At 44.0% G+C, this 22,501-nt stretch overlaps 1 protein-coding gene and 1 pseudogene across 1 annotated transcript; one reads left to right on the top strand and one right to left on the bottom strand.

Moving 5' to 3' along the window:
- Nucleotides 1-1,038: 1,038 nt before the first annotated feature.
- Nucleotides 1,039-21,591, bottom strand: ST8SIA3 (ST8 alpha-N-acetyl-neuraminide alpha-2,8-sialyltransferase 3). The gene is made up of 4 exons (XM_066617518.1): nt 21,413-21,591; nt 16,046-16,168; nt 2,700-3,257; nt 1,039-1,321 (listed from the first exon to the last, which is right to left on the bottom strand). Exons 1-4 carry the CDS (start codon nt 21,589-21,591, stop codon nt 1,039-1,041), a joined length of 1,143 nt encoding a protein of 380 aa, XP_066473615.1.
- Nucleotides 6,746-6,861, top strand: LOC136643533 (5S ribosomal RNA; annotated as a pseudogene).
- Nucleotides 21,592-22,501: the final 910 nt, after the last annotated feature.

Raw genomic sequence — 22,501 nt, 5'->3', positions numbered from 1 at the left:
AGGTTGCCACTCCACTCAAGCACTTCAAGTAGCCTCCTGGTTGGAACGCCCCTGCACTAGCCCCACATGAGATGCCACTCCCAATGTGACAGATGTCTGGGGTAAAATGACTAGGTGACCTGGAAGCCTCTGAATCATCATGGAGCATTTGGGGTGTCCTGTTATTCTTCATGCTAAGTCAGAAATGGTGCCATCTCTAACTCAGTTTGTGAGCCATGAAATTTGGAAAGACCCTGTTTAGCGCTAGGAATGGCACAGGGAAGAGTGGACATGTTTTCTGGCCAACACCACTCTGTGTATTATGTTTCTCAAGGAGTGGATGAGGGAGTCATGAAAAATTGGGACAAAGGCCAGATGTGTCCCTTGGGCCACCACTTAACCTTCTCTGCCGTAGACACACACAAGCTTGGGAAAAGAAGTCTCTCTCCTCTTTACAAAGAGCTTAATCACAGCAGAGGACCTTGGGAACAATTCAGTGGCCACTTACTCTGATAAATTCCCACTGACCTTAATGGGATTACACTGGTACATGTTGTAATTCAGTTGGAAACTTAGGAAGAGTTCTCAGTACGACCACAGAATGACACAAATGTTTCTTGTTGCTAACAGCAGTAGTGCAAGTCAGGGAGGAAAAAAAAAAAGATAATCTTAATATGCCAACACAGGAATTCAGACATTTGACAGAATGTGAAAAATATATGCATATGAAAATACTTTAAACGAACAATGTTCTTGGCAGCGTGTAAATACCAATGCAAAACTCTCTGCCATAAATCAGTTTCAGCTTTCCTACTCCATGAGTAAACTTCTGCATTGATACCTCTGCTGAAGCCACCCTGCTATCCCTTGGAAAAAATGGTGATAAAAGGGTGATTTCAAAGCATCTATGAATTAAGGAAAATATTTTCACAAATGCTTTCTTTTTTTTTTTCTCTTAAAATTCTATTTTGAAGAATGCTGAATTCATATTTGGGCACTTTTTTTTTCTTTTTCTTTAAAAAAAAACCACAATCATTTGGCACTTCAAGTGTTAAATCCTTAGGCACAGTGGGACAAGGTCAGCTTCGTCAGACCTTCCCCATGCATCCGGTAGAGTTGCTGGAATTCGGCAGGGAGCTGGTGGGACTCTTGCCACTTTGTAGTAAACTTTGATCCTTTTTTATCATAGTAGTGGTATGGAAGGTCTTCTCGGGTGTTTGGATTAAATGCAAATGGCCAGAATCCATATAGGTGGATTTCATCACAAATTCCTGATGCAAGAGTATACATCAGAATACCTGTGCTGAGTCGCTTTGGAGCCAAATGTTTGTTTTTCCAGTGCCTGTGAAATAATAAGATACCATGAAGTGGGAAATAGGTGGTAGAGTTCAAGAAATATTACAAAAATTGCACAGAATAACAGCAGCAACAACAATATATTCCCTGGAAATTCTACTCTGCATTGGGGACCCCATTAGAAAGTTGGTTGGGTTGCATGGAGCTGGGACTTTTCAGTGGTGGCACCAACCTTATGGGATTCCCTCTTCAGAGATGTACAACTTGCTCCTTGAAATGGCAGTGGCTAGAAATGGCTGGTCAAAATCATACGGTTCTAGCAGGTTTTTGCCTTGGCATATTTTCGGAATCTGGTTGATGAGGCATAACTTGTTGTGTTGATATTTTTAGTTTTATTTTTAGATTATATTTTGTATATAGTTTATTGTATTTTAGTTTATTTTTACATTATATTATATTTTGTAATGTATATCATTTTTTTGCTGCAAATCCTCCTGTAGATTTTTGTATAAATGGAAAGGTGGGATGGAAATGCTTTAATATAAAAATATCCCATTCCTTCTCCTAAAAAGCTCAGAGTGGCCCTGTGGCATGAGTGTAGCCAGGCTGGGGCCAAGTTGGTGGGTATATCTCCCTATCTAGAGCAGGGGTCTCTTTTTGGCTGAAGGGCCTCATCAAATTTCTGGCACAGTGTTGAGGGCCGGGGAAAAAAATTGAATATAAAATGTAAATAAATACATTAGAGATGAAACTTAGGTGAATGAATAAATGAATGAATGGGCTCAAAGCACCAACGCAGGCCAAGACATAAAGCACACACTTAAATAGACCCCCCCATTCCCCTACCCCACAAGCACAACTCTGGTTGTATTTGGTCAACTGGGCCAGAGGCTCTTAGGAGATCAGAAGCTGGGATAGAGGCTCACTGAGGGCTGCATCTGTCCCCTGGGCTGGGCTTTGGAAATCCCTGATCTAAAGCACTATTTTGCCCCACTTAGGATCTTTTGGGGGGGGGGAACGGCTTTTTAATTTAATTTAACAGTCTCCATTTAAATCATTAGAGTTTAAGAAGAACCCACTAGCAATTCCTGACGTTATTGTCAACATCCTTTGTGTTCGCCAACTTGTTCAAACAGTGTTCAAAACTTCTGCAGCTGGTTTGAGGGTATTGATCATATTTCTGTCGGTTTCTTACTCCACAGCTTCCCAAAACTCTCCAGCTTGTGGGCCTCGTTTACCTACTCAAGAGTCTTTTCCTCCATGAACTTTTTAGGGCATACACCTGACAATTCCGATTGACGATAAGGAGTTTATACCCATAGTCTTTCTTAAAACTCTACAATTTTGGGCACTACTCATTCGTTGCACTGCAACAACACAAACATCCCAATCACCAAATGAGCAAATGCAAGAATAAGATGTACCTGTTGACATGTTGCATTATATTTCCTGGCCAAGCCAACTGGACCTTTAACTGCCCTCGATGCTCAACAAAGAAGTCAACCAATGTTCTTGTAATTGTTGCAGAAGTATGGAAGAAAAAGGCTGGGATCCACAGAATGACTCCATCAAGCTTTTTTAAGCTTAGAAAGAAATTATTGCGATCTTGAATTGTCAAAAGATTGTTGTAGTACTTATCCAGGATACTGGGGTTGAAGGTTGTAAGGTTGGTTTTCCTTCCAACATCTTTTTGGAAAGCTTCAGTTGGAGCAAAATTACAACGGATTACAAAATCATATTTATCTATTTCCTGCCCGCACTGACTGCCCGCGAGGATTCCACCATTTCCAACAACGGCACAAATGTTGTAATGTTTATTCTGAATAGGTGAGATATCTGGAAGCAGGGATCGAAAGCTACTGCTAATAGCAAAGACGTATTTATGGCTGGAATAATCATAATGCATCAGCTGTCCAACCCGAACCATATTCTTTGTCAACGAAAAATTTTTGATCACGTCAACATGCTGGAGGATTTCTCGCCTAGAAACAAAAAACAAAATAATATTGCATTAAAACAATGAATGTTGCATTGTGGCTGCTTTGGGGAAAAAATCTGAAGCAGGAGTTAAAACAGCGATGTAAAATCTTTCATCTGTTTGTAAGTCATCCCCCCTGCCTGATATTTTAATAAACATTTGTAATACAAATAAAATACATTTTGTTTAGACCAATGGTTCCCAAACTTTCTAGCAGCTGGGACCCACTTTTTAAAATGACACTCCTGAAGGACCCATCTAGCTTCACTGGACTTAAAAAAAAACTAAAAAATAAAACCCGCTCAAAAGGCCTCTGTTTTATATTGTCAGATATCAGTTTGTCAGATATCAGTTTGTCAGTTTCATGACCCACCAATAATTAGATTTTTAAAAACTTTTTATTATGATTTTTAATCTAAGCTTCCCCCCCTTCCTAATATAGTGGGGGGCAGCCTTTCCGAGTGTTTCCTGGGGCCCATATTAATTTTGCGTCAGGACTATTCTGATTGCATTTCATTCCTCTCGGCCCGTCCTTGGGACTGAGGAAAGGTAGCCTACTAGCAAGTAAATGCATATGTGTGGCTCAGTTTCGCTTTCAATAGGGCTCAATATGTTTTTCTCGTCAGCTATCAATTTGTCAATTTCACGACCCACAACAATTAGGTTGCGACCCACTAGTGGGTCCCCACCCACTGGAAAATACTGGTTTAGATAGTACTTTGCCCATTAAAAGACCCACCTGGCCATGCTAATCCCTGAACTCTCCACAGTGGCAGAGTCAAATATGTCATCCGGGATCTGGGGTGGTGGTGGTGGGATCGTGGGACCCCAATGCAGGGTTTTGCCCCAGAGTCCCCAGCACTGATTGTTCCTTACTGTCCTGACTGCTGAACGGGCTTGACCTGCTTCTAATATCTCTGGATGTCTATGTGTGGTTGTAACATTTCACTAGAGTGTGTACACACAAAATCCAAGACCCGTGTGCACAAACTGCCAAGTTGATTCCACCCCCCCCCTCCAAATCTGCAGATTGACCACAAGAGGTTCACCTGCACTAGCTGATCTTCCTATGACCAAACTAGAATGGCTCTATTTGGATCTTTTTGCCTTTTTTCAAAGCTAGAAGCAACTCTGGTGAGCAGGCAGCATCATTTTGTTTTCCTGACAGAAGCAGTTCCTAAGCCACTTTTACACCCATGGAGTAGCTTCAGAGGGCAAATTTGGATAATGAAAATTGTAGGTGAATAAGATAGCACCCCAACTCCCCCAGTACATCAGCTTGGATCTAAACTGGGTTCACCTGGAGTGAGTCACCTATGCGAGATCCATTCATGAAACTCCTGTCATCTCACCTAGTGGCACTGATTTTCCTAATACATATGCTTACTCCACCAAGTACAGTGAACCCACATTGTCTGCAGGCTCGATTCCATTATCCACGGATGCCAAGCTTGTGCCTCAGAGGGACTCCAGGATACAATTGGAAGCCAATTCTGGTCACGTCCTGGAGGTGTTCTGAGGTGCGAGGAAGTCCACAGCCCACTCCATGGGCCTCACTATACCTCAGAATTCCTGCAGGACATGAATGGAAGTCGAGGATGCAAACCAGAAGTGACTTCCGGTCAAGTCCTGGGGGCCTTCTGAGGAGGCAGGGAGGCCATGGAGTGGGCTGTGGGCCTGGTGTGGCCATAACATGAGAAATGGCAGTGCTGTGACCCTGCCCCCTGAGGACTCCACCATCCACAGATTTTGGTATGGGGTGTGTGTGTCCTGGAATGGATCCCCCAGGGACAGGGTGATCAGATGCAATGGACGACAGAATACCTATAACCATGGTAGAGAAGAGGGACTTTTGGCAGCTGCAGCTCAACATGGAAGGTTTGAAAAGCTGCACCTGCCAAAATTCCTTCTTCTCTACAAAAGTTAAAGGTGTAGGCACTCTGTCCTCCATTGCATCTGGTCACCCTGCCCATTGATGCTGAGGGATCACTGTACACTAGATTAAGACATACAGGTCCAGCCTATTTATACACGGATTTTTTATACACGGATTTGACTCAACACGAATGGCCCCTGCAAATGAGAAAGAATGTGCTGATCCCTGGAGAAGGGGAAAAATGCATCCCTTTAAAATCAGTTTAAAAAACTGAACAGTCCTTTAACAACAGCCTCCTTAATGAGAGAGGAAGAGAGAGAGGGCAGCAGGCTAACCATCCATCAATCCTTCTCTCTCCTTCAGACCCCTCCCTTCCCCCAGCACATGAAAGAAACCTGATCATTTTGCATTGGTGAAGGGAGGGGCTGAGTGAAGTGCTGATGGATTGTCTTCTTAATGATTCTTATCTTAGAGTCAAAAGGTCAGCAAGGCTGATTTTCAATCACTGGAGCAAAGAAACTTTGTTTTTTAAATTGATTTGCTATAGTGCGTTTTTTTAAATCCAATTAGTCTCAACCTGTACATAATATCTTTTACTAATACAAGAATATCCTGATTTATAAAACGATTAAGCAGTCTGAAGAATATAAACTATCAATCGTACATGAGTTAACTTCCATCTAACTACCACCTAAAATATACATCACATCTAACATCCAGGCATAGCTGAAACATCTTCTGTCACTGTGGAAGTAGATTCTGAACCGGGTTATTTTTTATTCTTCTGCTGCATCCCAGGAGACCATTATCCCGCCATGTAAGATCATCATTACTATTATCAAATCTATAATTTGATATGGAGCTTAATCATTGCTCTGTTTGTGGTATCCTTTCCAGTGATTATTGGTGGATTTGTACCTCTTTGAGATTATGCATCCCTTTGGAAGAGGGAAAAATCCCCCCCCCCCTTTTCAACTACTTTGAGAACTTCTTAATTGAAGAGCAATACATCAAGAGTCAAAATAGTAAAAAATAACACCTAGTTGTTATTTCAGAACCATCTCATTCTATCTAACAACACCCATCTAATTCTCCATTGTTATATATCCCACCACCCATGCTCAACCTTCATCCATAGTGACTAGAGATGAACGTCTCTCGCATTGGATGAACATCAATAAGACCGTTTCTTTTCTTTCTTTTTTTTGATATAATGTGAAAATGGGAAAAGTTCTCCCTCCCTTCTTGCTACCCCTTCAGAGAGAGGCCAGACCAGGAAGGAATCCACCTGGGACGAGGAGTTCTATGAAAGACTAGAACTATTCAACTGTAAAAATCCCTACGGGGGTTTAGCCTGTCTATGTAAACCGCCTTGGATTAAAGTCTGAGGAGAAATCTGAAGACCAAAGAAAGGCGGTATATAAATACCTGTATAAATAAATAAAAATAAATTTTACCCCTCCAGCAATGGCAATGGATGGCAAGCAGGAAGTGTGTGGGAGTTGGGAGTGTCCTTTTTCTTTGCACAAAGAAGTATCCCCCCCAATTCCTCTTTCTTTTTCCCTAACATGCTGAGGTCCTCAGTACAGCAGGAGAAAGGTTGAGGTGGCTGCCACGTTTGTAGTCTTTCCCTGCACATGCCCAATCTCGTCTGATCTTGGAAGCTAAGCAGGGTCAGGCCTGGTTAGTACTTGGATGGGAGACCGCCTGGGAATACCGGGTGCTGGGAATACCGGGTGCATACCATAGTCTTTCGAGACTGAAGTTTGCCAACCAAGGGAGGACTGCCACTGCAGTGGTTCCTGTAAAGACCACCACTCCTAGGAGCTACTGCACCATTCAGATTGATGAGGATCAAGCATATTCAGGACAGAGAAGAGAGGGAAAGTGGGGTGGGAGGGTGCTGAGGCTGGGTGGGAGAGAGGAGGAAGAAAATAAAATGTTTTCTTATGTGTTAGAGCAGTTGGGAAGGAAGGAAGGAGCCCACTGCTAGTGCTGCAGCTGTACAGGTGAGTAAAATCCTCATTTGGGGAAGGGAAGGAAGGGGCAGACTTTTCTGAACACTGTTCTGATAAAAGTCTCAGGTGCTATAGGACGGGGTGGCCAAACTTGCTCAATGCAAGAGCCACCTAGGATAAATTCTGGATGTTTGAAGCCACAATATTTATTTGTTGGTTTGAAGAATAGGCAGCCATGTCATTGAACAGTACCTCTCATATTCCCTATTGTGGATTAGACTGCCAGTTTCATTCCCTGCAAATGCTGTCTATGGGAAAGATTATCTGCCTCAAATTCAAAGAGTTAAGACATTTTGATTCGTGCCCGAAACCCGTTTTGAAGCCTGTAAAAAGCAACACAGAGAGAGCCAGCATCATGTCACAGACAGAGAGTTAGACTTTACTAGTTTGCTTCACTAGTGTTTCTAAGGAAGAATCTTTTATAAATCTTGTCACAAAACACACTGGGCCTAATACATATCTTTGGGGCACCTTCAGCTGCAATCCTATTTGCATTTACTTAAGAGTAAATCCCATTGAAGACAGTGGGATAGTTCTAGGTAAGCAAGTGTAGGCCTGCATAGGTTTGTAGAGGTTGAGGTCATCTTCCCTGTTTCTGCACTGGTGCCTCTTTCCTCTCCTGCTCATATATTTTCTGCAGAGGTAGAGATGAAAAAGAATACTGATTGTTGAGGCCTAGGGCCAGAAGCAATAATTGTGTATCTTGTAATATGGTGCTGTACAGACCCTCATTCTCCTCTTAGATCTGTACTGTCAGAAGGATCTTCGGATCTTTTATTTTGAGAGATATATTTTCACTTCTCAGTGACAAAGAAAACGAGCAATGTTTTTTTTGCTGAGTAATAATGAAACCTACATAATCCCAAGGTCTCTCCACAAACTATTTTTCCAAACCTTTATTGCCTAACAGTCCCGAAGAACAGAATGCAGTCTGTCTGGGATTGCTAACTGATTGTAAGATTATTTACAGGAACCTTTTAACCTCAATTAAACTGTGCAGGTATTATGCACTTTACATTTCAAGGGATTGGAAAGAGCTTTGCAGTGAAACACTGCCAATGATTCCTTGTAGAAATGATACAGAATGAGCAAGTTGGTCTTAAAATGACATTAATGTTAATGTCTTTAAAGTTTTGAAGCTAGTGCTTCCAGTATCCTTGTTTGGCATCCTGGTGCAACATTCATTTGTCTCCCTTTTGCAGACACATAACTTCTTAATGTCCTATTTGGGGAAACAAACTGTTGGCCAAGTGTCTCTTCAGTGTCTCTTCTGACAAAATAGCATCCTTGCATTCTCTCCTTCTCCCCTGAAAAGTTTAGGCTCTTTTCCCCTCTGTTGTGAGTTGTCCCATCCCATCAGCAGCAGTCAGTGATAGGGAGTCAGGAGGAGGAAACTCAGAATTTAACATGGGGGTTTAACAACATGGGGTGTGTTATGGGAAACATCTTGGAGAGGACAAGAAGGAACTCAAAAGAAGAGTACCTTCTCTCAGGGCACTTCTATCTTGAATGTTATGTGCAGACTCAGGTGCAAACCCCTGCTGCCACCTTACCTGCTTCAGTGCAGTCTGGGTGGCCCTTTGGTGGGTGTACAGAGCTTTCAGCTGTTTGTACTGTCTTGAGTGGCTTTCCGAGTATTTTGCGCTTATGACTCCCAAGTTCATGAGTCAGCAAAAATACACATTTTCGTGATTCGAGCTCAAATCACCTGACTTGAGTTCCCATCCCTGGTTGCTTCTGTACCTTTTGACATTGTAAACCCTTTTGGGGCAGGGAACCAATGATTGATTGACTTTTGCTATCAAGAACACTTTGCAAACTGTTTTTAGTTGAAATGTAGTATATAAATATTTGCAATAATAACAATGTATGATTCTTAAGTAGCATTATGGGTAAACATTTATTTTTTTTTAAAGTCAGATTTTTAAACCAAAATCATTAAATATATATATATATATATATATATATATATATATATATATATATATATATATATATCAGTTTTTAATTTTTTTTAAACATTTCAATTATAATATGTTTCTCTTTTTAAAATAACTTGGTTCAAAGTAAAATTGGAACTTAATGCAAACACATGCAAACATTCTCATTCGATCTCAAAATTTATGTGTTGAATATTTCCCTTGAAGAACATTTTTGTATTCAAAACGGTCTGTTTTGATTGATGGTTGCTTGTTCTCAGGGTGCTGTTCTGGAAATGTGGACGCCATTCATGAACACTTTAGTTCTAGAACTGAAGGACTGAGCTTATTTAGTTCTAGAACTGAAAGTCCTGAGAAGATTCTATGTGTGGTTTGGGTCTATTTGAACCTCTCCTGTCAGCTAGCCCTACTAATCACAAATGACACTATAAAAATTAACCGCATAGTGCAGTGGTTCCCAAACAGTGAGCTGCGGTTCCCCAGGAAGCAGCGGAAACCAGCCGGGGAGACACAGAATCCTTGTGAAAAATCCATGCCCTATACAGTGTATAGGACTGTAGACCTAATGGGGAGCCACAGCCAATGGCCTAGTAGGTCAAGGGAGCCGCCAGTTGTAAAGTTTGGGAACCCCTGCTATAGCGCAATAAACAGCCCCATGAATCATGAGTGTGGGCAGATGGGCGTCTGTGCCTTATCTCCCTTTCTTTTACTTGTAAAGGTTATAGCATGCAGCTTCTCCACTCCATTCTGCTTCTCTTTGAAGTGTATGGGAGCAGGGACCCTGCACAATTATGTTAGGGGAAGGGGCAAGCTTCAAATTGCCTACCTCTACCTAACTGGTGGTTTGTAATAATCAAGTAGGTAGGGACAAAAGATTTTGGGCCACGGTACCCTTTCCCCCCTCCCTTCTTATATCAGTACTGAGGGGAAAAGGGGGCTGCCACGGCTGGATTAGAATGCCCAGTGGAGCAGCAGCTTGGAGAAGGTGGCGGAGAGGTGGGCTGGGGTCTTGTCCATTTGCTTCTCCTCCATGCAATTATTTTGGGTTCTTCATGACAAAATGGGGATCTTGGGGGTCAAAGTTCCTCAATTTAACATACAACTCGTGATCTAATTTGCAATGAAGTCAGTGAGGGAAGCCAGTGAGGGAAACACATTGCTTTTCGATCAGGAGGGTCCCAGGATGTGGCCTTGCTGACAGGTTTAAATTTGCAAGGGGAGACAGGGTGAATTTTCCCAAAGGCAAGACTTCTCCTAAGTCAGCCAGCCAGGAATTGGTATAAGAGTGGAATGTTGCTCTGATAAACAAAACTTGGCCTGTGAGACCTGATGCTTCGTTGCCATCACCACAAGCAAAATGACAGTAGTATTGAGGGGCCAGCCAGTGCCTGGGGCAGGCTGATAGGGTGACACGATGATGCTGTCATGTCCCCCCTGCATCATCACATTATCCCTCATTACTGGAATGGTTCTGATTTGGAGCCAAATGGAGACAATGGTGACATGATGCACTGAACACTCAGGCAGCGAGTGCTGCACCCCCCCACCCCCCGCCCCACAGAGGGCAGCCCACCCCAGCTGACCTGCTTTTGCTATGCTACTGCAGGAAACTGGTCTCAGTCATGCTCTCCTTGCATGCTGTCACAACAATGTACATGTTAACCCATTTTTGCCCAGCCCACAAGTGTACACATTTGGTACCTGTTGCGTATATGCAATGTTGAGCAGAAAGGGGTTAATATAAAAGCATTGGGCAATATAATATCTAAACAGGGGTAAATGCAAATAATTATTTGAAGTGCCAGGCAAGTCTCCATCCTTGAACCAGGCCTCCCAGCAGTCAAATTTCAGCATCCTACCTCCTGCACACCTGTTCCAAAAGTCCTCACTATCAGGTTCCATAGAGGCAGCAGTCCCAGTCAGGTGACTCTGAGAGTCAATCCCTGTCCTTTAGGCCTTAAAAAGTTAGTGGTTCAAAGCTTATGCCTCAGTTGGAGCAATTTGTCTCTCATTTGAAAGAGCTGCTTGCTCACGTTTCTGCAAAACGTCCTCCACTGACATTCTGGAACTCAATCCCTGCCCGGCTATTACAGAGGACCTGCTTCTGATGAGTCTCAAATGTTGTGTTGTGGATCACATATCTGCCTCAGTCCCTTTGGAATGCCAGCAAGATCCTTACCAGTTGCCAATACTTGGACCTTGATCCTTGCTGAGAGCTTAATGCTGTTAATATACCACTATTATAACCTTGGGGGTTGCCATCTGGGTCTTCTGTGGGATGGTTGTGTGGAATTGGGGTCTGGCCAGATCTGGCACTGGTGAAGGGCCCACACCCAACTGGCTGGGTCAACCCTTGAACCCTGATGGCAGTTGTGGTGCCCAGTGTGCTATGAGGGGATTGGTGGAGGGTGTTGGGAGCCCACTGCAAGGCCTCCAGCAACCTGGCACTAGTGCTGGAAGTTACACCACAATGCAGGCCACAAGAAAACCCTTAGTCATGCTGCATGTGGGGGAAAGTGTTAGGCCGCCCTTCCATCCTGCCCACTTTTCCTGGTCTTGCAAGGGAGGGCACCAGGATGAGGTCTCTTGTTATCTGGTGTGCTCCCTGGGGCATTTGGTGGGCCGCTGTGAGATACAGGAAGCTGGACTAGATGGGCCTATGGCCTGATCCAGTGGGGCTGTTCTTATGTTCTTATGATTGCTGTCTTTGAGACTTAAAAAACAATTTTAATGGAACACATTCTCATCAGACAGAAGGATTCAAAATATAAGTGCACTGCCTAATAATATTTGCAGACAAACAAGCATGCAAAATAGTTATAAGGATTATTGAGATTATGTATCTGAAGCATTTTGAATGTACAACTGTGCTATGTAAATGCTAGGCATTATTAAGTAAGTATGGTAATTGAGTTTCAAAGGCCAATTTTTTTTTGAAAGAGAGCAAAAATTCAGATCTGATCATGAAAATAATGTAAGTGTTAGCACCAACACTTACAGGCCCCCCCCCAGCCAAATCCTCCTTCCCATCACAAATCATGACTATTCACACAGTCCCCAGATTTTTTTTTTTTAAGTAATTCCATTTAGAGAAACAAACTGAGAATCTGAGAATCTCAGTGAAAGTCTCCACATGCACATGTGAAATCTAAAGGAAAATTCCTTCCTCCCCTAAATCTGAACTCTAGACAATGCTGTTCACCAGCTGGAAGGCACAGTCACTACCTACTTGGCACTAGATGCTTAGTGGCTAAAAGTCAGATTTATGAGTTCTGTTCCACATCACAGTATAGCCAACAAGTTTCTGACAATGCAGTTGTATGCATGTGTAGGATTGCAGCCTGGGTCATCTCAGTGGTAAACTATGTACTGCAGACAAATGTGTGCAGTAAAGCCCCTACTTTTCAATAAATGAGCGGCAACATTGGAAGGATGTGATTTTGAGTGGAAGAGTGCTCTTAGTGGAAGAGGATACTTAATCCTTTCTCGAATGGTTGTCTTTCTCCTCCAGATCACCTGCTCCAAAGCTGCTTTTTCTTCTATGAGGTTCCAGTGCATGCTTTTTCCATGAACATTGCTATGTTACATGCTTAAACTGGTTTAATAGCCATCTTCTCTTCCACAGAGCTCTGGGAGCTGTAGTTGTATGAGATGGGCTTAGTGATCCCTAACAGAGAATGCTCAGCACTTTCACTAAACCACAACTCTTAGGATTTGTGGAAGGAACTATGGAAGCAATCCTAACCAACTTTGCAGCACTGAGGTAAGGGCAATGTAACTCCGAGGTAAGGGAACAAACATTGCCTTATGGTGAAGAGACCTCTATGACTGCCCTCCAACTGCAGGATGTAGCACATGCTCCACAGCACTGCTGCAAAATTGGTTAGGATTGTGCCCTAAGACAGTTAGGGCACAATCCTAAACCCTTATGTCAGTGCTTTCCAGCACTGGCACAGCTGTGCCAATGGGATGTGTGCTGAATCCTGCAGTTGGGTGGCATTCAAGGAGGCCTCCTCAAAGTAAGGAAATGTTTGTTCCTTTACCTCAGAGCTGCATTGCCCTTATGTCAGTGCTGGAAAGGATTGCACCCTTAACCTTATAAGAAACAGATGTTCTTCAGTAATGTAGAAACTTCTGCCTAGAATCTCTGTTCCATATGAACTAGCCAAAGCTCTTACCTTAGCTTTGGAAACCCTGCTCTCTGGTCTGTCTTTTACTAAGATGCATTTGATCGGTTCCATGGGCAGAGTCTTTTTGGTGATAGCACTGCAGCTCTGGCATGTCCTCTCTCCCTAACCAATTTTTCTTGCTTTAAAATTTCACAAGTCTTTATCATAGAATCAAAGAGTTGGAAGAGACCTACACGATCATCTAGTCCAACCTCTGTCTAGCAGGGAATCCTAGAACATATACATGCATATGTATACATATTTTCCCTCCCCCTTTTTTTTAGTAACTCATAAGCATGTATCAATATAAGGCTTTTTTGTTTGTTTGTTCTGTTTATGCAATAAAATAAAATAAGAATAAAAAAAGAGTTTCTTCTTGATGTCCAACTGGAATCTCCTCTCTTGCAGTCTGGACCCAGTTTGTTCACTGATTTCTGTTTTATGAATTGGTATGCGGTTTTCTATTCTAAATGCTGGTGTTTCAAGTTGTTGTCAATTTTTTAATTTTTGCTTTTTAAAAACAGAATTTATTGTTAGCCACTTTGGACATGGCTATAGGAATGGCAGGCTATCAGTCTAACTAAATAATAGTGACCAAATTTGCAAAGATGTTGAATTTGTATGAAGCACTCTAAGTATTTAGAAAATGTGTTGTATAAACAAACAAGCTGAATATGTTTTTATGTGGTAAAGCCTTCCCTTATCTGTGTTTATTGGATTTATTGTCATTGTGTGTTTTTTTTGTAAACCACTTTGATTTCTTGGCAAAGTGGCCTAAAAATTAAGTAAATAAATATTCAGCATTTTAATAATGATTTATGCATTACTTTCACTCTTCTTTCCAGGGGATATCCAGCACACGGAATAGAACAAAGCTCCAGTTACCATTTAAGAATGTAAGAAGAGCCCTGCTAGATCAGACCAAGGGCCTGCTTCATGTTCTGCCTTGAATACTGTCTGCTTTGCAAAATACTAAGTCATGAAAATGGATCCTGAATGGGTGACACCCCAAACCCAAATGCTACTGTATTTTGCCACTGCTATTGCAAAACTCATCCAATCCCCAGTCTCTGTGCAAGACCAAATAATATATCATAGAATCAACATTAAGGTACCACTTTGATCTTAGAATATTATGACTTGCAGCAGCCGAATCCTAACCGGCATTGGATCAGCAGAGCTGCTTGGCCCATGCTGTATCCAATACTGGGAAGGAACAGGCTGGAGTTCTCGAGGCAAGGAGACATTCATTCGTTTACGCTAGATCAGCTGTTTTAAACCTTTTTCATCTCCCAGCACACTGACAATGAACTAAAATTGTTAAGACACACCATCAGTTTTTTGACAATTGACAAGGCACACCACACTGACAGCAGGGGCTTCCATTCCCCTAGTGGCCCGGCTAAGAAATGATTCTCCCCCCAAACTTCTGCGGAACACCTGCAGAGCAGCACACCAGTGTGCCATGGCATAGTGGTTGAAAATGGCTGCTCTAGATAAAACCCCAGCTTGCCCAATGGGGCCACCAGCAAAATCACCTTGTCCGAAGCCACGTGTCAGGCTATCAATCCTGGGGGGAATAGGATATGGTGTGTGCTGCTGCCGCCATCCCACCCTCTCCCAGGCCTTCTCTGCCCTCTCCCTATTTTTAAAATATTTCAAAAAAACAAAAAGCAGACAGTTAGCAAGTACAACAAAGCAAAAACCAAAGGCAGCAGCAAGGCAACAACAATGATTAGGAACTCAAAAGTCACCACCAGTAGCATACACAAAAACGGAAGGCAACTGAGGACCGTCAAGGAAAAGTCACATGAAATGAATGCATTTTTGCTACCCTTCTAAAAGCTGGCTCTCTCAGGGGAGGCAATTCCACAGCCTAGACACTGCAGCTAAGACAGCTCCATCCTACATCTCTGTCAAGTATGTATCAGCAGGGAATGGGTGCAACCCCATCCAGAAAAGTCCACTCCACGAATCCGCTCCCAAAACAGCTATCCTGCTGACCAACAACATCTCTGTCTTACTTAGATTCTTGTCTCAATTGGCCCAGCACTCCTCCAGGACACCTACAGCCTTCCTGGTACCAGATGGGAAGGAGAGGTAGAGCTGGGTGTCACCAGTACATTGATGACACCAGCCACCAGTTCTCCAGACAACCTCTTCCTGCAGCTTCACATAATTGGTAAAATAGCATGGAGAACAATTCTGGAATTCTGTGGGACCCCACAGACCAAATGCTGAGGGGCTGAGCAGTGGCTCCCCAGCATCACCTGTGCGGCCCCTTTTGCTGTTCCAACATAGCTATAGTTTTTAAATCCATGATATGGTTTTATCAGCTGCTTGAAATATTGGTTGGAAAAGGCAAAAATCTCTCCTTTTTAAGACTATGAATCCTTTTGGGAAAAGAAACTATTTTGTTTCCATTTCCTTAGCTATGTAAAAGCATTTTGGCAGCTTTTTTTGTTGAAAAGTAGTATATGAACAGTGTTATTTATAATAATGACACAATTATATGACCCATTGGTTTCTCTTCAACCAAATCCATTTGGAACAAAGCAATAAATGCAGAAAGTAAAAATCCCCAGCTTTTAAAGACTCTTGATCTTCATTCAGTACCTAGGATGAGACTTGGCAAATTATTCACAATTCAACATTCAACACTGATATTCCTTAAAACTCTCAGGAGCATACATTTGTTGCCAAATAATTTGTCAGAGGACCAATGACTGTGCATTGCTGTACTGAAAAGAGTACAATTTGAGTTTGGCTATCTGAGGTTTTTCTCTCACCTTTGCTGTAGGAATGCTGTTCTGTTGAAGGTCCACTTCGGAGCTTTATCCTTCAACTCCTGGTTCAAGGAGTTTGTATTGCGTACAAATGAGGGGTCAAGGAACTTCAGTGCAAACTGGGACCTAAAAAGGGTCACATATATACACCATCAGTAAGTTTTTTTTCCAGGTTTTCAGGTCCAAATTACCTATTTGATTATAACTTAGAATGAAGTGCAAAGCAGTACAGGTATAACCTAATTATCCATGGATTTTTTTACCTGCGGTTTTATCTCAATGCGATGAGAAGAGGCCTTTAAATTAAAGGAAAAATGTCATTTGACAATCGCCTTGTTAATGTGAGAGAGGGCAGCCAGCTGACAATGCATCAATCATTCTCTCTCCAGGCACTTAGAACAGCTTCACTCCAAGGCAACTGCCCCTTCTCCCTGAACACATGAAAGAAAGACAATCACTTTGCATTCCTTCCTAGGGCTGAGCCCTGGGTGAAGGAGGGGGTTGCTGGCTTGGAGTGAAGCCTTTCTAAGCACCTGGAGAGAGACTGATTGATGGATTGTCTGTCTAATGACTCTGTCTTACACCACAAAGGTCAGCAAGGCTGTTTTTATATCACCTAGCAAAGGGACATTGTTTTTAAATGGATTTGCTTTAATGTGATTTTTGCCATCCATGTGATATCTGGGAACGGAACACTCGCAAATAATGAGACTCAACCTGTATGTCCAACTTTATCATTAAATGGACTAAACAGTGCTGTATCATGTTACTCTCTTCTTCTCATTGTTCCTATGCAGAACTCCCTCCACCATCCTTCCATAGGTTTTCTACTCTATTCCCTTTCTTTAACAACTTCCACTCTACACTCCCTGTTCCTAAGCTCCCATCTGCTGCTATCTGGCATAATCTCTATCATTTGTTATGACATCAGGATGACTAAACCAATCCATGGCAGAGGCTTAACTGCCAATGCAAAATCCCTCAGTGCTTCTTCATATAGACAGGTTTATGGTAACATGTGCCTAAAGCATACCCAAGAAGACCCAAAGTATGCCAAACCCTATGAATATGCATGCCTCAATAAACCAGTTAGTTTGGTATTCTTTGATGAGTTGGAAATGAATAGACTTCTTATGGAATCATCTTCACAGGCAACACGCTGCTCTCTTTCACCCCAATTCTACGGGCTCTTTGTGCTGGCAGAATGTATGTTTCGCAAGCACTGAAAAGCAGCTGTAAAGCACACTCCAGCAGCGTGCACTGCTGGAGTGCTGGTGGGAAGGCTAGAGCCAGTGGAACACTGCTCCTTCCAGTGGAAAGCACTGGCCAGCCACCAGAGCAGATAAACATGTAAGCCAACAGGGGGTTGGAGGAAGGTGGGAGGGGGTTGAATGGGGCAAGGGAGGGCGAAATGGGGGCGCTAGAGGGAGAATGTTCTTTTTCCTGTAAATGTTCCATTAGTCTCCTCCCTGTAGCATGCAGGCTGGTTGCCTGCCCATTGCATTTTTCAGTGATCAAGAAAGTTGCCTGGTTAAGCAAAAAACACCCATGCTTCAAGCCGTAGTAAACAAAAATGAAGGTAATAAGGCCTACTATTTACATACGGTTCCCCTGTGCACACTGACAGGCTCTAGTGCAGGGGTATCAAACACATTTCATACAGCAGGTCAAACAGCATTCATGGTGCTAGCTGAGGGCTGGAAGTGATGTCATTAAGCAGGAAATGATGTCATTAGGCAGATGATGGCCAGTAGTACTCACCAAAGCGAGAACACTTTGTTCTCACGTAGAAATTCTTTATTTGCAAATGATGGAACAGAAAATATGCAAATCTTGACCATATTTTCAAGATGTGGCCCAAGTATCATGCAAGCCACCCTTTCAGCCTAGCCTCAAGAGCAGCTTGAAGACCAGGAAACAGGAAGTGGGTGTAAATGGGCAATTTTTCACAATCTAGAGAGGTGAAAAGCGGTGTACCCCAAGGATCTGTCTTGGGACAGGTGCTTTTCAACTTGTTCATAAATACCCTGGGATCAGGGATAAGATGTGAGGTGGCCAAGTTTGTAAATGACACTAGACTTTTCTGGGTGATGAAGACCAGAAGGGATTGTGAAGAACTCTAGAAGGATCTCTCCATACTGGGAGATTCACAGCAAAATGGCAGATGCGCTTCAATGTAGTGGGTCTATCTGGTGAAAGAGTTTCACAATCAACCATTTGGTGACATTTATCTGATATATGCATCTGTCTACCTCTACCGAGAAAGAACAGTATCATAATCTCAGTCTATTTAATTCCTGTCATGGTAGTCTGCTAGCTATGTGCACTCCATGGAATAGTAAATTAATTAAAGCTGCAATCCTAACCACACTTTCCTGACAGTAAGCCCCATTGAGCAAAATAGGACTTACTTCTGAGTAGACCTGGTTAGGATTGTGCCCTAAGCTACTTCACCCACTGTGCTCTTCCAGGAAGCACTGCCATGTAGAGAAAAGCATAAGTATCATTTACAGAATATTCTGCGCAATGACTTCAAATGCATATATTCTGCTTGATGTGTAGATATTTGAAGTCACTGCCTACAAGGATTCCAATTTTACACAAAAAGGATTTCTACCTATGGGGAAAATGTGACAGAGTATGTGTAGATCATTATGGGAGAGGGCCTCTGTTGTATGCATCGTGATACATTCACACACATGCGAAATCACCACATGTGCTATACATACCAGTTTCACACATTTATCACCACAGAAGTGATCCCCATGTAAGAAAAGTGCAACTCACAAAGGACTTCTCTTACAGCCCAATCCTATTGGGCTTCACCACTGCTGCAGCCCCAGTGCTGGTGGTGGGTGTTGCAAACGTGCCATAAGGCATATTTGCGCCATCCTAGGAGGAAGCAGTGCTGGTGGGGAGGCGTGCAGTGCCCCACTGGCACCACAGAACAAGGACCAGGTGCCGCATGGGGAGGGTGGCATGAGGGTGTAGGGGAGGGTGGAATAGGGGGAGGGACAGGCCCAGGAGGGGGTGGGATTGGAGGAGACCTCCTCTGCCAAATTCTATGTCCCATGTCAGGCGTCCAAGGGACAAATGTTCCCTTCCCCCGAGGAGACCTCCAGCCTGCTCAGATCCAGCATAGGATACAGCAATAGCCCATTGGAGCCACTGCTCCTATGCTGAATAGGACCAGGCCCTTCATCTCTGTTTCTGAAACACTGTACATTTGTCAGTCTGGAATGATTTGGAGCCACTTCTCACATTAATTCAGTAGGTGATGCTACCTCAAACACTCTCTACATGATAGAATACACTCTCCTTGATGATAGAATAATGAGTTGTACAGCTTATCATAGTCTTGTGGTGGGTCTCCATACCTGTTGCCACAGGAATATGGGTATATATTCCACAGAAGGAAGAACTGTGCCTAGTTTTTTTAAACATATTTTTACAAATGATGATGTCGAAGAACCACGCTAAGGGCCACAGTATAAAGACAATACCTGAAAGAAACTTCAAGCTGCTTCTGCATAAACAACATATAGTTGCTTTTTATTTTATTTTATTTTATTGTGAGACAGTTTATTTGTCTCTCCTGTCCAGTTATAGGCTATAGTTTATATATATGAAGCAATTCTCCATGTTCAAGTTGAAAATGAATGGAATATCTCATCCTTTGAGATTTTACAGTCAGTTTAAGCCATTTCTGCCCAACATTGCAAATACGCAACAGGGACCAAATTTGTACACCTGTGGGTCAGGCAAAAATGGGTTTAAATAGCTTGAAATGAGGGCCTTTGCTGCCCAGGCAATACATAAATGGCCCCTTCTCTAAGTATGACATGGTAATAGTTGCATAGCTAGAAGGGGTGCAAAGCACTAAGTTATGTAGGTACCCCCCCACCCCTTTGTAGCCATTCCAAGCGGTGGGAGCCAAATAGAGGCGAATGCAGGGAGGCAGGCAGGTGAACGCCTTCGTTTTGCTCCCACTGCCCAGAATGGCTCCGAAGGGGAGGGCGAGGGGCGGCTTGCACACTGTGGTGAGGCTCCCTGCAAAACTCAGTGCTTTGCACCCCCTCTAGCTACGCCACTGCATGGTATATAAACTGTACACAGAGGAACCGCAAGAAAATGTGGAATCAGCACCATGGACAGCGACCTCCCCGATTCAGCATTCGCCCTAGAGGCAACCTTGCCTGTCCTGTTCAGCTCCAGCATCCTCCTACAGCACCATCCTCCGAAGCATGTCTACTCTAGAAGTAAGCCATTGCGTTCAATGGTGCTTACTCCCAGGAAAGTGCGCGCAGGATTGCGACCCAACACCATTCTTGCCCTCCAGTGCAGGAAAGGGCGGGGGGGGGGTTTCCAAGCCACTTGGGTTTGCAGAAGGAAGGGGTCAAGGCATGCCTCTATTGTTCCCCTGGATGCCCAAGGGCTCTTTTCTCCCCCCCCCCCGCTTGCAGGGCTTGCAGAGTGAGGGGGCGGAGAGGCAGCGGGAGCCCTTTCCCTGACTTGCTGGGACTTCCCCCGCCCTCTCCCCTCCTCCAGCCCCCATGGCATGGCTCCGAAGTGCGTTCCTCCGAATCTTCAGCTTGGAGCCAGGAGAGACCAGCAGGATGGAGGCAGCCTCTCCATCTCCATCTCCATCATCCCCCCTCCCTGCAGGACGGTGAAGACAAACCTGGCTGGGAATGGGGAAAGGGAAGATTGGGGGGAGGAGGGGGGAGAAGGTAGGGTAGCTTCTGTGTGTGTGTGTGGGCGGGAGATGTGGGGTGGGGGGTTCAGAGAACCTCTGTGGCTGTATCCTGCACTACTGAGGTTATCACGCCTTTAGGGAGCGATGTCTCCTAGTGGTGGGGTGCATATGTTCCCACTGATGGGGTGCATATGTGGTGGTGCATATGGTGGTGGTGCATATGTCTCCCAGCGGTGGGGAAGAGGCGGCGAAGTCTCCCCCCCCCACCTCCATCCAAGGAAACAGGGCGCCTGCGCCATCAGGTCGCCCCATGGAATATACATGAACCGGGCAGACAGCCACCATGATCAACTTCAGCCACCCTCACCATTACACACACACACAGAGCAGCAGAGCTGGGGGTTTCTCTCATTTCCCCCCTCCCCTTTCCTTGATGCAAAAGCCCAGACCTGCATGATCTGACTGATTTCCACATTTTTTTTGGGTGGGGGGCTATAAGGTTGGAGCAAAAATAGGGGGGGGGCGGTGTCCCAGAGCATGGATTCAATCATAATATTCACCTTTCCCCCCTCTGCGCCCTCCTCCCCTGCATGCATATCTTTCACCCAGCAGACCACCTCCTCTCTCAGCCTGTAAGGGGAGGAAAGAAAGGAAAAAAAATCAGAAGCACTCACCTAAATCCAGCGTGGAGGGTGTACATTCTGGGCACCCCCGTGTTGGCGTATTTAGGAGTGGAGAAGATATTGTCTTTTTTCAGGGACACGTAGCTGATGAAGGACAAAATCAGAAGAGCCACGCTGAGCATCACCAGCCCGAGAACACTCACCATCCGGACCATCTTGCAGTTTCTCATGCCTGGGGGAGGGGGGAAAAGAAAGAGGGAGAGAGAGAGAGAAAACCAGGGCGGTGGGAGCTACATTGGAGTTAACACACCCAGAAAGCAGGGATGGAGCTGTGTGCTTGTGTGTGTGTGTGTGTGTCGGTGTGGTGAAGGAGGGGGAGGGAAAAACCCAAAGGATTAATTCTAAGCACAAAAAAAAAAAAATCAAATCCCACCAAACAACCAGGCTAAAGAGCCAGACCATGAAGAATTAAAACAATACAAATAAAATGGAGGTTAGGAGTGGCAGTGTTGAAATGGCAGATGGTGGGGATGAGGATAGGAAAGGGGATCCTGCCTGAAATTATTGAAGGCCGCCACAGCCTGCCCCAGTATTCTTTGTGTACAAAACCCCTACATCCTATTGCCTATATACAGGCACCCCATTCAAAAGCATGCAGGGGATCACAAGCACACCAGATCTTAGAAATTTCTAGAGATGCAGCTTGGTGCTCAATTTTGAACCCAGCGCAGGAATGTTGCCCGTTTCATGCACAAACGCCACTGATTAAGCAGGTAACACTTCAGATTGGACAAAAAACAATCCCTGAGTCTGAGGTCCCTCTCCTAAAAATGCTACTGTGGACCATCAGGCAGGAGTTTTGTGGTTGGGTGCTGAGGCTAGAGCTGAGAACTTGATGGGTAGTGCAAGCTTTGCCTGCGCCTGAATCCCAGGGCTACAGTATCCTGGTAGAAATGAGCTGATGCAAATCAACTACCAGCATCACACTGAACAGTTGTCCCATCAGCATGAGTTCTGGCAGTTTTCTGTCCACCTTGGCAGCAACTGTTTCCCTGCACGTGCCCAATCTCGTCTGATCTTGGAAGCTAAGCAGGGTCAGGCCTGGTTAGCACTTGGATGGGAGTTCACCTGGGAATACCG

Source organism: Tiliqua scincoides, chromosome 2, assembly GCF_035046505.1.
Source record: "Tiliqua scincoides isolate rTilSci1 chromosome 2, rTilSci1.hap2, whole genome shotgun sequence".
In the NCBI taxonomy this organism is placed as follows: Eukaryota; Metazoa; Chordata; class Lepidosauria; order Squamata; family Scincidae; genus Tiliqua; species Tiliqua scincoides.
This window is presented reverse-complemented; position numbering and strand designations above follow the sequence as displayed.

Coding starts and splice junctions, on each gene's coding strand:
- ST8SIA3 (XM_066617518.1), bottom strand. CDS start 21,591: ATGAGAAACTGCAAGATGGTCCGGATGGTGAGTGTTCTCGGGCTGGTG. Junction 16,169..21,412: donor ACCCTCCACGCTGGATTTAG/GTGAGTGCTTCT, acceptor GACCCTTTTTAG/GTCCCAGTTTGCACTGAAGT. Junction 3,258..16,045: donor ACAGCATTCCTACAGCAAAG/GTGAGAGAAAAA, acceptor TTTTGTTTCTAG/GCGAGAAATCCTCCAGCATG.